This window comes from Erigeron canadensis, chromosome 6 (genome assembly GCF_010389155.1).
Source record: "Erigeron canadensis isolate Cc75 chromosome 6, C_canadensis_v1, whole genome shotgun sequence".
In the NCBI taxonomy this organism is placed as follows: domain Eukaryota; kingdom Viridiplantae; phylum Streptophyta; class Magnoliopsida; order Asterales; family Asteraceae; genus Erigeron; species Erigeron canadensis.
The window spans coordinates 33,337,986-33,354,420 of NC_057766.1; the positions used below are offsets into that span (position 1 = coordinate 33,337,986).

General features: G+C 36.2%; 2 protein-coding genes across 4 annotated transcripts; both read left to right on the plus strand.

Annotated features, from left to right (window-relative positions):
• Positions 1-250: 250 nt before the first annotated feature.
• LOC122602677 (ABC transporter B family member 15-like) lies at positions 251-10,404 on the plus strand. Its single transcript, XM_043775266.1, has 7 exons — positions 251-552; positions 646-700; positions 790-968; positions 1,074-1,531; positions 1,750-2,290; positions 7,878-8,777; positions 8,905-10,404. The coding sequence occupies exons 1-7, from the start codon at positions 271-273 to the stop codon at positions 10,288-10,290; spliced, it is 3,801 nt and encodes a 1,266-aa protein (XP_043631201.1). The 5' UTR covers positions 251-270; the 3' UTR covers positions 10,291-10,404.
• Positions 10,405-10,917: 513 nt separating this feature from the next.
• On the plus strand, positions 10,918-16,185 carry LOC122602681 (ABC transporter B family member 15-like). 3 transcript variants are annotated; one of them, XM_043775269.1, is made up of 8 exons: positions 10,918-11,190; positions 11,297-11,351; positions 11,432-11,610; positions 11,679-12,136; positions 12,440-12,980; positions 13,274-13,703; positions 13,743-14,170; positions 14,295-16,185. In XM_043775269.1, exons 1-8 carry the CDS (start codon positions 10,948-10,950, stop codon positions 15,681-15,683), a joined length of 3,723 nt encoding a protein of 1,240 aa, XP_043631204.1. In that variant the 5' UTR covers positions 10,918-10,947; the 3' UTR covers positions 15,684-16,185. The 3 variants fall into 3 exon arrangements, with proteins under 3 accessions (XP_043631204.1, XP_043631202.1, XP_043631203.1); XM_043775267.1 differs by having other exon boundaries at positions 13,274-14,170; XM_043775268.1 differs by having other exon boundaries at positions 11,456-11,610; positions 13,274-14,170.
• Positions 16,186-16,435: the final 250 nt, after the last annotated feature.

Below are 16,435 nucleotides of genomic sequence, written 5' to 3' on the forward strand. Positions count from 1 at the left end.
ATCCTTTTCCTTTATACCAACTGTACCAACAGCGACTCTAGTATGCGATATATTTTAGTTTTCAAATAATGAGTTAATGAGTATTTTATAAGCAAAAAACGAATTAAATATTTAAAAAACAAATTCCAAATTTAACTATAGACATAGATATAGGTGAAGATTTCCTCAAGTTAAAATTAACTTAGAGGGTCAAATTAAAAAAATCTTAACCTTTGATTTTAATTTAGAGGTTAAGATTTAATGAGCTTGAGGAATCCTTACCCCATATATATGGTCCCTCTTATTAGTCTTGAGAGAACCGTACCTATAGTTTCTGTTAACATGAGTAAACAAGGCATAGAGAAAAACAAGGTGGTCAAAAATGGATCATTCCGATCACTTCTCATGCATGCAGACGGTACCGACATGTTACTGATGGCTCTTGGGTTTCTAGGTGCCGTCGGCGATGGGATGGGCTTGCCAGTAAGGATAATTTTCGCAACCGCCATATTGAACAGTATAGGAGGTTCTTCTACTTTACCGAAGGATGTCTATGTTGACAAGATCAATAAGGTTAACATCACATATATGCATGATTATATGTTTATATCAAGCTTATATTGATTGATTATGATCATTTAATTTACCTTCTTTTTTAATTCTCAGAATGCTGTAAATCTTTGTTACTTGTCTATCGGGACATATTTTGCATGTTTTCTTGGTAGGTTTCATTTTCTTTTTCTACAATGAATTTATAAAATTTTCATATATATAGTGTAAATATATATCTAATGACCAGTTTTGATGTAGAGGGGTATTGCTGGTCAAGAACAGCAGAGAGGCAAGCATCAAGACTAAGATCAACTTATTTAAAAGCAGTTTTAAGGCAAGAAGTGGCATATTTTGACTTGAATGTTACAAGCACAACCCAAATCGTTACAAGTGTTTCAAGTGATAGTCTCATCATTCAAGACTTCATTAGTGAAAAGGTTAGGATAAGTTTTCTCTGTTCTTGGCAATTAACTTAGTTTAACCCGTAACACCATGTTATACTAGTTTTAACTGAAATCTATTTATTTTGAACAAAAATGCAGGCGCCACAAATTGTGATGAATTTGGCTACTTTCATAGGGGCATATATTGTGTCATTTATATTACTTTGGAGGCTAGCACTTGCCGCGCTACCATTTACTTTACTTTTAGTTATACCGGGTTTGATCTACGGAAGGATTCTAATGAACTTATCAAGAAAGATCAAGAAAGAGTATAATAAGGCCGGCTTTGTAGTAGAGCAAGCGCTTTCTTCAGTGAGGACAGTTTATTCTTATGTTGGTGAAAATAAGACGGTAACTGATTTCTCTAACGCTTTGGAAGACACGGTGAAGTTAGGTCTAAAGCAAGGTTTAGCTAAAGGACTAGCCATTGGAGGCAATGGTATAGTTTACGCCATCTGGTCTTTCATGTGTTGGTACGGTAGTAGATTGGTAATGTACCATGGAGCTAAGGGAGGCACCGTGTTTTGTGTTGGAAGTGCAATTGGCTTTGGTGGACTGTAAGTTTTTCTTTCTTTGAAATGATTGTTTTATTTGTTTTACTTTGATATTTGTTTTGTTTGAACCAGAACCTACTTATACATAGAAAAAATTTAAATTGGAACAACAGACAACAGTCTTTTGTTTACTAATTAGCTCTTTCAATTGATTATTCACATAATTAACATTGCTCTGTATATGGGTTATATTTACCAATTAGAAATTCTGTTAACAACAGGGCATTGGGTTCTGCATTGTCAAACATGAAGTCGTTTTCAGACGCAATAGCTGCTAGTGAGCGTGTAAGGGAAGTGATAAAAAGAGTTCCAGAGATTGATTCTTATAGCACAGAAGGGAATATACTGCAAGAAGTCTCTGGGGATGTTGAGTTCAAGAATGTAACCTTTTCTTACCCATCAAGACCGGACTCAGTAATACTAAAAGACTTTACCTTAAAAGTTCCTGCAGGGAAGACGGTAGCTCTAGTTGGTGGAAGCGGGTCAGGTAAATCAACGGTGATTGCATTGTTGCAAAGGTTTTATGATCCCCAAGGAGGCGATATTTGTTTAGATGGGGTGAAAATTGATAAACTTCAACTAAAATGGCTGAGATCGCAAATGGGTTTGGTAAGTCAAGAGCCTTCTCTATTTTCGACAACCATAAAAGAAAACATATGTTTTGGAAAGGAAGATGCAACTATGGAGGAAGTAATTGAAGCAGCAAAAGCTTCAAATGCTCATAACTTCATCACTGAGTTGCCTCAGGCCTATGACACTCAGGTGCTGTTTCATTATCCAACTTTCCAGTTTTAAGAAATATTAATGATTCTTACGTCAGTATTAACTAGTAATTAACCATCAAAACACGGAGTACTTAATTATAGCTTGATACTATCATACTACTCATATATCGCAGTGTTTCCTGATATACATTAATTAGGTTTTGTTAGAATATCTAAAAAACTCGTTCACTAAATTTCCGAAGGCAACAAATTAAAGCCAAAAACAATATTATTGTTTATGACAACAACACAAAAACACCAGCTTGCGTAATACTCCAATATAATTGGGGTTTTCCGATTGAAACAAACCTGACAACACTAATAAAAACCTTGACAACTAAACACTATTAATTATTTATTCGAAGACTTATATTCTTTTGACAACTACAATGTATAGACAACGAAAAATATATAACGCTTTATATAACGCTAGTGTTTTCCAACTAGACGCACTCTAACAATTAATCTCGACATTAACCGCCCTTCGAGATCTAACTCTACCACCCTTTATTATATTAATATTATAACATTGACTTTTTTTTTTTTCCAATAAGTTTTACATATTTTGATATCTCATAATCATATTATAATCGTATAGTCTTAAATGACAATTTAAGCTGGCTTTTATACATAGTTATTTTTAAACATGGAGTCTTGGAACAGAGACGGAGCCAGATTCTTTTTTTCTGTAAGGGCGCAATTTTAAAAGTTGTTTGTCATATTTATAAGAGTCGTATCCGATAACTTAAAGACATTGGACCCTAGCTCGAGGTTAGAAAATGGACTCTCAAAATAGTTTCATTCCTCACATCGTGTGTAACGCTCATATTTAAAAGGTACTGGTTATTTTTAATAAATAAACACCACACTTGTCGGGTAAGGTTTTATTAAATGAAAACTTATACAATCATAATACAGGAAACCCGAAAAATATAATTTTTTATGAAGTAATTAACTTGTATATATATATATATATTCTACATAACTATTATGATTATTAGAAATTAATACAATTTTTAATTATACTAATGGAAATGCTTCGATGACCAATGATTTTTTAAGAATAAGCTTATGACAACGAAGATAATATTTGTTTGTATTTCTTATTCAGTTTTTCTTATTTTGAGCAAAAAATTACATATATACCATCTAAATTTTAAAAAATTACATTGTACCAAAATTAGAATGGGGGCAGCTGACCCCGCTGCCCCCATCCTGGATCCGTCCTTGGTTTGGATACGACATTAGGGAAACCTTACCGTATGATAATGAAACCCTACACATACTATAGACAACGAGATATTGACTATGTGTCGTTATAAGCATTCTAAAACATGCCCATGATAAATTCTACACTTCTTTAATGTCTATAAATTATCTTACTCGTTATTTATAAAAATTTTAAGAATTAATGATTTTAATTATGTGACTTGTGATATATGTTAAAAGAATCTCATAGAGTTAAAAACAAGAAAGTGGGAATAAAATATTCCTTATGTCCCGTTTTAAGTATCCTATTTAATTTGACGGTCAAAGTTTTTTTCTATCGATTTTAACTGTAAATACTTTTTGTTTATATTATACAATAGTTGATGTAGATTACATTAATGGAAAGTATATATAAAACTCAATTATTCATATAATTTAAATCAAGTGTTATATACTATAAATAAAAATAATTGTATTTAAATTTAAAAGAAACGACTTAAAAAATCAAACAATAACACTTAATATAAGACGAAAGAAATATATATTTTAATCATTCGGGGACCCTTATTTTGAGAACTTATTTTCTTATAAGAACCGTGAGAACTCCTAATATTTATATTGGATCACATGTTTTTTTTGCTCATTCACATGTGAAACGTTATAAAAATATATGTTGTAGAAGAAACATTTTTTCAAAACCTTACATATAGCCGTTTGTCACATGTGAACAGAAAATGTGAACAAATTCATTCACAAGTTCATAAAAACCTACTTTGAAGGTTTCATAAAAAAGTTTCTTTTACAACATACCTTTTTATATCATTTCACATGTGAAGGGAAAAAAAAATATGTGAACAAATATATTATCTTATAGTTCTTATGGTTCTTAAAAAAAATAGTTTTCAAAATAAAAAAAACTCTTAATCATTTTAATATATTTAAATATATATGTTCTGGGTCAAAGATTTCATTTTTATATATTAAGTTAATCAAAAAGGAATATTGATGTAGCCAAGTTGGACGTATAATAGTTGACTCAAAGTTAATGGAACAAATTCTTTCCCTCAACAAATAGACCCGATGCGACTAATATAATTTAAAATTTTACGACTAATAAACTTATTAAATCTTTATCAAAATAATACTTGTACACAATATAAACAACTCAACTCTTGAAATAACTATATTAGCCTTTATACATCAATTACCTGCATATGCGCCACCATCTCACTACCCGTCATCATTGATGCATCACGCAGGCATGCATCTAATAAGGAATTGTAACACCCCAACATGGTGGAAACATGGGACATTAATAGAAAAGCTTAGCGTGACATGAAAATTAAGTAGAGACTACTAAATGCATTCAAGGATTAGAGCAATCCATAAATTTTTCAAATACGATTATAATATTGGATCAAATAATGCACAAGGAGCACAACACCATCAATAGTTTATAAAAGATAGTTCAAATGATGGCTAACGATTCTAGGCATAACCCATGAACGGTGCAATGAATCACGGATCCACAAAAGTCCAAGCTCAATCCTATCACATGCAATGCAATCATCCATCACGTCTTTAGTTCACTTGATTACCTGAAAAGTGTACTAAATGCGTCAACATAAAGTTGGTGAGTTCGTAGGTTTTGACTATAAGAAACAAGTGTCGGGATAACAACCGTTTAACCTTGATACGAACATAATTAGATCACTAAATGATCATATAACCTTGAAACCTTGATTTGGATCGATAAACAATCACACAACCTTGAAACCTTGGGTCATTAAATGATCTCATAATTGGGATCGTTAAAAGATCACCAAGCCTTGAGACCTTGATCGGATCATTTAATGAACCTCATAACCTTGATACGAACACATACAATCACACAACCTTGATTTACAATTCAAACGAGCATATAACCTTGATAAACTAGCCAAACAATCATACAACCTTGATTCACAATTTAAAGGAGCACATAACCTTGATAAACTAGCCAAACAATCATACAACCTTGATTTACAATTCAAATGAGCACATAACCTTGATAAACTATCCAAACAATCATATAACCTTGATTACTTACATAAACGAACACACAACGATCAAACGAAACCATGAAACATGATGTACACTTTTCACCCCAAAATCATGTAAAGAAAAGGGGTCACGAACTCACCTTGAGCGGCTAGGACAAGTTAAGATTGAGCTACAAGCGTTCAATAATCGTCACACGTTCACAACCTATAGTTATACAACATCAAATTATCACGAGGTATACCCACGGTAAGGCCTAGCTAGTTATGCAATGTCACAATCCCCAAACATACATTAGAAGTGATTTTGGAATGTTTGGATAACGAAGGAAGAGTTTTAGTTAAACACTGATCATTGACTTAGCACCAAATTTGACATCAAAATCAAAGTGTTCAAATTTGTGTTTTAACAACTTTTTTGACATTTGTTTGGTGATATAAGACTAGTATATAGGTATCGGATCTTGAGGAAGTCGACCGATGACCAAACAAAAAAAGTACTAAAAAGTGACAGTAGAGCGCGTGCTATGCTGAAACACATCGAACGCGCTTCCCTTCTCAGCGCACGTGCTTCAAACTCAGCAAACGCGCTCCCAAATTCGGGGCTAAACCCATTTTTGCTTAAAATCGACTAGGCTAAACACAAAATCGAAGATTCCAACCTGACCACAACTTGATACATGCATAATCAAGGTAGAAAACATTTTGTTTCACAAACCCACTTTCAATTTCTCAACCTTTGATTTAAAAACCCGTTTTTGAGCAAAATCACCCATTTTTACACCCAAAATTGACCAAGTGATCTTTCCTACTCGATTTAGTGTATAAACAAACTTAAAAGGACTTAATTTCACTTAACCCACTTCATATTCTTGACCCAAATCGCCACTTAAATCATAAAACTGATTTTTGACCCATTTAAACATTATGAACCCTAATTTTGACATAAATGCTCATTAAATCCGGTTTTGACCCAAGAATTTGAAAGGTTTGACATTGAGACATGTTAATAACTATAAAATGATGAATTTGAGATGAAGATAGCTTACCAAATCTTCCACCAAGTGTTAAACCCGAAATTTGACCCAATTGAGCTAATACTTGCACTTTGAGACTCCAAATTTTTGATATGTTGATGTTATAATGAAGATGATGAAAACCCCTAACAAATTCTAGCTTGAAACATTAACTTTGATGCATTAAATATATATATATATATATATAGAGAGAGAGAGAGAGAGGGTGGGTGTTCTTGCAATAAGTGAGAGAGAGTGTAAGAGAGAAAAGAGAATGAGATGATTGGTTGGATAGGGTGGTGGTGGTGTAAGGAATAAGGTTGGGTTGGGTAAATGGGTATGGGTCATGGGTTTGGGCATGGTTAACCCATGGATAAATCTTACACAACTAACCAAAACTCATCATAATTAGTCTTGAACACTTCATTAAACAACTAACTAAAGCGAATAAACGACCTTGACTAGTCCACGAACATAAATTAGCCACAACGATCATCAATTCACATAATACCTTGAACACAATTATATCACAAGTAATTCGATCCTTTAACACTTAGTCAATATTAGTTAAATCGAAAATACATAAACTTACAGGAATCATGGACAACGTCAAAAATTTTCTCATGAATCATAAATAGGAATTATCATTGCAAAATTAATCAGCGTGATTGGATTTTAAATACTAATTCTTGTTTTATTTATGATTTGTATTTATAGTACATAACTATATATATAATATGAGAAAATAGAGTATGTGAATGTTATACATTCAAGCTTGGGTGTAGAACCCCTCACATATTAATTTTTTAATATATATGTAAATGCTTGTCCCCCATGAAATTTATGGATTAAAAAAACAAGATGTGAGAGGTTCTACACCCAAACTTGGATGTATAACAGCCACATAAACCTTACCCAAACTTGGATGTATAACAGCCACATAAACCTCACCCTCCTATAATATAATCCTTTAATAATATACTACCCCTTAGTTTAAAATGAGAAAATTTTAACTTGAAGTACGTATGAATCACACAACTTACACACTCCTTAATTTGTCTTAGAAATATGAATCGTGTAAATTGTAATCCCTAACTTACTAGAATTTCATCAGGGACTGTACTACCAATAAATGATTTGCAAGTTTTGCCACGTGGCAATATATACAAGTAATACAACGTATGTATTCTAAAAGATATCAATTTTTGCTAAAAGAAATTAATAAAAGAATAAGGCCATAAACTTAATCATTATTAAACACTTAATAAATTTTCATAAATATACTCAATGATATCTGATGCATACTTAACACTTAACACAGGTTGGTGAAAGAGGAATTCAAATGTCTGGTGGACAAAAGCAAAGAATTGCAATTGCCCGTGCAATAATCAAGTCCCCTCGTATCCTTCTCTTGGACGAGGCAACAAGTGCACTCGATACAGAATCCGAACGGGTCGTTCAAGAAGCACTTGAACGTGCAGCCATTGGTCGAACCACCATCATCATAGCTCACCGTCTTTCCACAATCAGAAACGCAGACGTGATAGTTGTGGTTCAGAATGGACAGGTGGTCGAGTCTGGATCCCATGATGAACTCATTCAACATGAAAATGGCTTCTACAAGTCACTCGTATCCCTGCAAGAAACCAAGCAAGATGATCGACCTTCCAACACTTATGAACCGCCTACACCTTCATTGGCTTTCTTAACATCCGATATCCACAGCACGAGTATCCGTAAGCGCTCGATGGAGAGCCGGTCAAGTTCTATAAATTCAGTCTCACACATGGAAGATAACAACTTTGCATCACAAGACAAGAAAAAACCTCCAGTGCCATCATTCAAGAGACTCTTAAAAATGAACAGTCCTGAATGGAAGCAAGCTATATTTGGTAGCATAGGAGCGATTCTCTGTGGTGCAACTCAACCAGTTTTTTCTTTCTCGCAGGGGTCGATCACATCAGTGTATTTCTTAGAGGATCACGATGAGATCAAGAGCAAAACAAGGATTTATGCATTATGTTTTGTGGGTTTAGCAGTTTTTACTATGGTAATCAGCATAATCCAGCATTACAATTTTGCAGCCATGGGAGAATACTTAACAAAAAGGATCCGAGAAAAGATGTTGTCCAAGATACTCACCTTTGAACTTGGGTGGTTCGATCGTGATGCAAATTCAAGTGGAGCCATCTGTTCAAGGCTTGCTACAGATGCCAATGGGGTATGGATTTTACGTATTATTACGTTTCTTAAGTAATTGATGGTTTCCTCTACTAACAAATATCGTTGTAAAAAACAGAGTTTAAGGAACCTTACATGATACAAAATGTATGTCAATGGTTTTGCAGGTACGATCTTTGGTGGGAGATCGAGGCTCACTTCTAATTCAAACATTCTCAGCAGTGATGGTTTCCTTTACAATGGGGCTGGTGATTGCATGGAGATTGGCAGTAGTTGTGATAGTGGTTCAGCCGATTATAGTTGTATGCTTCTATTGCAAAAAACTTCTCTTAAAGAACATGTCACAAAAGGCCCTGAAATCACAAGATGAAAGCAGTAAGCTAGCAGCCGAAGCTGTTTCAAATCTACGTACTGTCACGGCATTTTCATCTCAAACACGAATCCTTAAAATTATGGAAGAGGCCCAAAAAGCACCGATGCACGAGAGTATCAAGCAAGCTTGGTATGCAGGAGTAGGACTTGGGCTTTCTCAAAGCCTTGTGAGTTGTGTTTGGGCTCTAAGCTTATGGTATGGTGGGAAATTGATCAGTGAAGGTCATCTTGAGCCAAAAGCCTTTTTCAGGACATTTTTGATCTTAATAACCACTGGAAGAGTCATCGCAGAAGCGGGAGCCATGACAAATGATCTGTCCAAAGGTTCTGATGCAGCAAAGTCTGTATTCGCTGTATTGGACCGTTGTAGCGAAATAGAGCCCGAGGACCCCCATGGTAAGAAGCCCGGGATCATTACTGGTCATGTAGAGATACATAACGTTGATTTTGCCTACCCTGCTCGGCCTGAAACCAGGATCTTTCACGGAATCTCTATCAACATTGAAGCTGGGAAATCAACTGCATTGGTTGGACAAAGTGGATCGGGAAAATCAACCATAATTGGGTTGATCGAGCGCTTTTATGACCCGGTTAAAGGGGTTGTCAAAGTGGATGGAAGAGATATAAGGTCATACCATTTAAGAACTCTAAGGAAATACATTGCACTTGTGAGCCAAGAGCCAGCATTATTCGCTGGTACTATACATGAAAACATTATCTATGGGGCATCTGCAAAAATTAGTGAATCAGAGATCATAGAAGCTGCAAAAGCAGCCAATGCTCATGATTTTGTATCAGGTCTGAAAGATGGGTATGACACATGGTGTGGTGATCGCGGAGTACAACTCTCTGGAGGACAAAAGCAGCGCATTGCTATAGCCCGTGCCATACTGAAATCCCCCACCATATTGTTACTGGACGAAGCCACTAGTGCACTAGATAGTCAATCTGAAAAAGTAGTACAAGATGCACTCGAGCGAATGATGGTGGGGCGAACAAGTGTGGTGGTGGCACATAGATTAAGCACCATACAAAGCTGTGACACAATTGCGGTTTTAGAGAAGGGGAAGGTTATTGAGAAAGGAAATCATGGATCGTTACTAGCAAAAGGGCCAAGTGGAGCTTACTACTCACTTGTTAGTCTTCAAAAGCCTAGTTCTACTAACCATACAGTGGACTAAAAATCAATTGGTGGATAACTTTTAAGATCTTAAATTGTAAGCTTGTAAAGGTTGAAGTAAATCAATTAATGTTGGCTAAACAGATTCGGTATCACAAAGAATGATTCTGAGATATTTGATCATTTTTGTAACCATTATAGTCCACGTAAAATATTAGAATTCCTCATAGCTAGGTATCACTGACTATATTGAAGTTACACAGAAGTTCTTTAAAAAGCTTTCTATTCTTGATTACAAAACTATAGTAGTAACGGGTAATCATCATCATCAAGCCAAGCCACAACCACCGGATTTAAAGGTTCCTCCATCGGGTGGCCCCATTGTGCAGTAGCTTCTAACATTTGTGTGTGTATATTAGTATATATATATATAATAAATATAAAAAAGAGTCGTTGTATGAGATGGATACACCTTAACTAACTAGTTCTGGGCTGACGAGCTAGTTGGAGTGATTATTATACTGACATAGTACTTAATTACTATAAATTATAATAATAATGACAACGGAATCATACTTCAGTAATCAGCAACAATAGAACATCCACATGCGAATTTCTAAATATATTTTGCAAGACTTGAACATATACCTACTTGTATAACTCCCATTTGCATTAATTTCAGATTTGTCCTGTTTCATTGTATCTTCAACTACTTCTTATGTTTAACATGAATAAACAAAGAACAGAAACAAACAGGAAGGTCAGCAATGGATCATTCAGCTCACTTTTTATGCATGCAGACCGTGCGGACATGCTTCTCATGGTTCTTGGACTTGTTGGTGCCATCGGCGAAGGAATGGGGATGCCGGCGGTGTTATATATCACCAGCAACATCATGAACAGCATTGGGGACGCATCGTCCTTATCTAAGAATGATGTCTACATTGATCAAATCAATAAGGCATATATATATTAGGATATATATACTTATGTATTATATATGTAGATATAAGTTTCTATTGATTATTGCCAACAAAACTAATGGGATTTTCATTTCTTATTTACAGAATGCTGTAAATCTTTGTTACGTGGCACTTGCAAAATTTGTTGCTTGTTTTTTTGGTAGGATTTTGATCAAGTTTTATTGTCATTTTTCTAGAAAAGGGCGACAAATATAACAAACTATATATGTTTTGTTGAAGAGGGGTATTGCTGGTCAAGAACAGCAGAGAGACAAGCATCAAAACTGAGGTCTACATACTTGAAAGCGGTTTTAAGGCAAGAAATAGCTTATTTTGACCTTAATGTTACAAGTACAGCCGATATTATAACTAGCGTTTCAAGTGATAGTCTCATCATTCAAGAAGTCTTGAGTGAAAAGGTATGCCAATGAGCTTTCTACGTTTTAACTCAAAGAATGGGTTGACATCTACAGGGAAACACATGCAGGTACCGACGTTTGTGATGAACATAACAGCTTTCATTGGGGCTATTGTAGTTGCATTTATATTGTTATGGAGGCTAGCAATTGTTGGGCTTCCATTCATTTTACTTTTAGTTACACCTAGTCTGTTATACAGAAAGGTTTTCATGAGCTTATCAAGAAAAATCAGGGAAGAGTATAATAAGGTTGATGCAGTGGCAGAGCAGGCGATTTCTTCAGTAAGGACAGTTTATTCTTTTGTCGGTGAAAGCAAGACCATCAGGGACTACTCTGCTGCTCTGCAGGGAGCAGTAACACTAGGTTTAAAGCAGGGCTTGGTTAAAGGGCTTGTAATGGGTAGTAATGGTGTTGTGTATGCTGTCTGGGCTTTCTTGTGTTGGTATGGTAGCAGATTGGTGATGTACCACGGAGCTAGAGGCGGCACGGTGTGCGCTGTTGGATCTGGAATAGCCTCTGGTGGACTGTGAGTTTGTTTGTTTGCTTAATTATCTAATTTATATAGTTGCCTGCATTCGGCATAAGCCCCAATTTGGGGCCTGGATTTAAATATATGAATAATTTGTATCATTAGACATGACAATATTTACAGCTGCATTTTTCCTTGCGAAATGAAGTGTGATGTGGTTTTATTGTTTTATTGAGGTGATACCTCTTCAGCATTGCTTTCATTATATATTGTGAAATGAGAATTGTGTTGCATTTTTTCTTTTGTTGGGGGTTTCATTATATATTGTTCTCTACTGGTATGTGACTTTGATAATGTCAGGTCATTCGGGTCTGCATTAGCTACTGTGAAGTACTTATCAGATGCAATGGCTGCCAGTGAACGCATAAGTGAAGTGATCAAAAGAGTTCCAGCTATTGATTCATACGGCATGGATGGGCTGATATTACAGGAAGTATCTGGTGAAGTCCAATTCAAAAATGTGACGTTTGCATACCCGTCAAGGCCAGAATCGGTGGTATTTGATAACTTTAACTTAAAAGTTCCAGCGGGGATGACCGTTGCGTTGGTAGGCGGGAGTGGCTTTGGTAAATCAACAGTGATTGCATTGCTGCAAAGATTTTATGATCCTCAAGGTGGAGAGATCTGCGTAGATGGAGTGAGGATTGATAAGCTTCAACTAAAATGGTTAAGATCACAAATGGGTTTAGTGAGTCAAGAGCCTATTCTATTCGCGACCACCGTAAAAGAGAATATACTTTTTGGCAAGGAAGATGCAACTATGGAAGAGGTTATTGAAGCTGCAAAAGTTTCAAATGCTCATAACTTCATCTCTCAGTTACCCCAGGCTTATGATACCCAGGTTTCTTTCCTATCTTTCACTTTCAGAGTATCAGTATTTGGTAAAAAAAAAATATATCAATAATATGCTAAATAAATAAACAAAAGTACAAAGTTAAGCTCTATTCTGATCATTTTAAGATGGCATCTCCGGATTCTTAGGGTGAAAGATCCCTTAATAAAATGTAATTAAAGGAAAACATGGGGTGTCTTCAAGTTTAAGGCATAACAAATATTAAATTCTATGCACGAATATAACAAAAAATTCTAATCTATTTTGGCAAATTTATGGTTAAATTTGCTGTTAATATTTAGGTTGGTGAAAGAGGAATTCAAATGTCAGGTGGGCAAAAGCAAAGAATTTCAATTGCCCGTGCAATAATTAAATCGCCTCGCATCCTTCTCTTGGATGAGGCAACAAGTGCACTCGACTCAGGATCAGAGCGTGTTGTTCAAGAAGCACTTGATCGTGTGGCCATTGGCCGAACCACCATCGTCATAGCTCACCGCCTTTCCACAATTAGAAATGCAGATTTAATAATGGTAGTCCAGAATGGTCAGGTTGTGGAGTCTGGCTCCCATAATGAACTTATTCAACTAGAAGACGGGTGTTACACATCACTCGTTCGCCTTCAAGAAACCAAGGAAAATGTTGAACCCCTCAATGTAACCCCTCCAAAACCACCGTTGATCTCTTCAACATTTGATGTCCACAACACATGCAGCCGTCGGCAGTCAATAGTGAGTCGGTCTAGCTCTGCAACATCAGCAAACAGCAGTGGAGGGGAAATCGTTACCTTACAGGCAGACAAACAATTTGCAGTGCCATCCTTTAAGAGGCTTTTAGCAACGAACATTTCTGAATGGAAGCATGCACTACTTGGGAGTGTGGGAGCAATTCTATGTGGTGCAGTTCAACCTGGTTTCTCTTTCTCAATTGGATCGATGATATCAGTCTATTTCTTGGCAGATCATGATGAAATAAAGAAGAAAACAATGATTTATACACTGTGTTTCGCGGGATTGGGAGTTTTCTCGGTTTTAATTAACATCATTCAGCATTACAACTTTGCAGCCATGGGTGAGTACTTGACAAAGAAGGTCCGAGAAAAGATGTTGTCGAACATACTCACCTTTGAAATTGGGTGGTTTGATGGGGAAGATAATTCAAGTGGAGCCATATGTTCAAGGCTCGCTACTGATGCCAATTTGGTATGGTTTTACATTTCCATTTCCAAGTATGTGTAAAACTATTCTTTCTTGGAGTTTCGATGAGAGCACCATTTTTGTTAAGAGGAGAGATGAAATAATTATTAATTGAATAACGATTTTGAAGGTGCGATCGTTGGTGGGTGATCGATGCTCTCTTCTGATTCAAACACTCTCTGCAATGACGGTTGCATGCACGACGGGGTTGGTGATCGCATGGAGATATGCATTGGTCCTAATAGCGGTTCAGCCACTAATAATTATATGCTATTATTGCAGATGCGTTCTGTTAAAGAACATGTCACAAAAAGCCATGAAATCACAAGACGAAAGCAGCAAGCTCGCAGCAGAAGCTGTTTCAAATCTACGAACTATCATTTCCTTTTCATCTCAAACACGAATACTCAAAATGCTTAAAGAGACCCAAAAGGCGCCAATGCGTGAAAGCATCAGACAAGCTTGGTATGCTGGATTAGGGCTCGGGTTTTCTCAAAGCCTTATGGCTTGTACTTGGGCTCTAGGCTACTGGTATGGTGGGACACTCATAAGTGACGGTCATCTTGGGGCAAAAGCATTTTTCCAGACATACATGATTTTAGTAAACACAGGAAGAGTAATCGGGGAAGCTGGAACAATGACAAATGATCTGGCCAAAGGGTCTGATGCTGTGGAGTCAGTATTTGCAGTACTCGATCGTGACACCTTGATAGATCCCGAGGATCCTAATGGTAAGAAGCCCGACCTTGTTACAGGTCATGTAGAGATATGTGATATTGTGTTTGCATACCCTGCTCGTCCTGACATTAGGATCTTTAACGGATTTTCCATCAATATTGAAGCTGGAAAATCCACGGCATTGGTTGGACAGAGTGGGTCCGGGAAATCAACCATAATCGGGTTAATCGAGCGTTTTTACGACCCCATGAAAGGGGCTGTCAAAGTTGATGGAATGGATATAAAATTGTACCATTTAAGAACTTTGAGGAGATTTATTGCACTCGTGAGTCAAGAACCGGCGTTATTCGCTGGTAGCATACGTGAAAACATCATATATGGGGCTTCAGAGGAAGTTAGTGAATCAGAGATTGTTGATGCTGCAAAAGCAGCTAATGCTCATGACTTTATAACGGTTTTAAAAGATGGGTTTGATACATGGTGTGGTGAGCGTGGGGTACAGCTCTCTGGGGGGCAAAAACAACGTATCGCTGTAGCGCGGGCAATACTAAAAAACCCGACAGTTTTATTACTAGACGAAGCAACTAGTGCACTAGATAGTCAATCAGAGAAATTAGTGCAAGACGCACTCGACAGAATGATGGTGGGGCGGACAAGTGTGGTGGTCGCACATCGGTTAAGTACCATACAAAGTTGTGACACCATTGCAGTGTTGGAAAAAGGAGCAGTGGTCGAGATTGGAAACCATGGTTCGTTGCTAGCGAAAGAACCAACCGGAACTTACTACTCCTTGGTGAATCTTCAAAAGTCTGATTCTACCAATCATAGTATAGACTACTAATTAACTAGATACATAGGAGTGCAATGCGGTGGAGTGGTTGTGGCCGCGGTGGTGTGGTTATTAATGTAAAGGGGTAGTAAATAACTATTATCGGTATATTAGGTGGAAATATTTAAATTAGTGACTAAAAAAAGGGGTATGGGGGGGTTATCAACATCTTAGTTGAAAAAAAAAAGGAGTAATTGCTTTATAATGTAATTGTTGATCATTAACCTAAACTTTGGGTTAAAAACGACAAGCCCAAAAGTTTTGTGTCTAGTACGTATTATTGTAAAGTTAGGGGGGTCAATTGTATGTTTGTAAACCTAGTAACTGAATTACGGTTATTAGGACAGGAGGTGTTGTTTCAAAAGCGTTACATCACTTCAAAGGCACCCCTTAGAAAACTATATATATGTGTTGTGTGTACACAAAAGTGTGTGTGTGTCTGTACGACCAAAGGGTATACATACCCGATGGAAGTCTCGTTTGTATGAACAACAATTGCAAGTATCAATCGAATAGCAAGTTTATATATTCATACCTGTGATTTTTTTCATCATAGTAAGATTAATTCCAACAGTAGTTATAGATATAGATAGAAATAGATATATGTTCGAGAACATCAAAGTTCTAATTTCATATATTAGAAGTGTTTTAAGTAAAACAAAGTTAATATGTAGTACTTTTCTTTATCTTTGCAACCATCAAAAGCTCTTCCATAAAACACATTAATGGTTCACTTAAGCAACAATTCACATATGAACATGCCC

Bases quoted from the DNA above. Each gene is read 5' to 3' on its own strand.
- LOC122602677 (XM_043775266.1), top strand. From the start codon at position 271: ATGGTCCCTCTTATTAGTCTTGAGAGAACCGTACCTATAGTTTCTGTT. The intron at 701-789 runs GTAGGTTTCATT...GTTTTGATGTAG, and splicing joins ATATTTTGCATGTTTTCTTG to AGGGGTATTGCTGGTCAAGA. The intron at 969-1,073 runs GTTAGGATAAGT...ACAAAAATGCAG, and splicing joins AAGACTTCATTAGTGAAAAG to GCGCCACAAATTGTGATGAA.
- LOC122602681 (XM_043775267.1), top strand. From the start codon at position 10,948: ATGTTTAACATGAATAAACAAAGAACAGAAACAAACAGGAAGGTCAGC. The intron at 11,352-11,431 runs GTAGGATTTTGA...GTTTTGTTGAAG, and splicing joins ATTTGTTGCTTGTTTTTTTG to AGGGGTATTGCTGGTCAAGA. The intron at 11,611-11,678 runs GTATGCCAATGA...AAACACATGCAG, and splicing joins AAGAAGTCTTGAGTGAAAAG to GTACCGACGTTTGTGATGAA.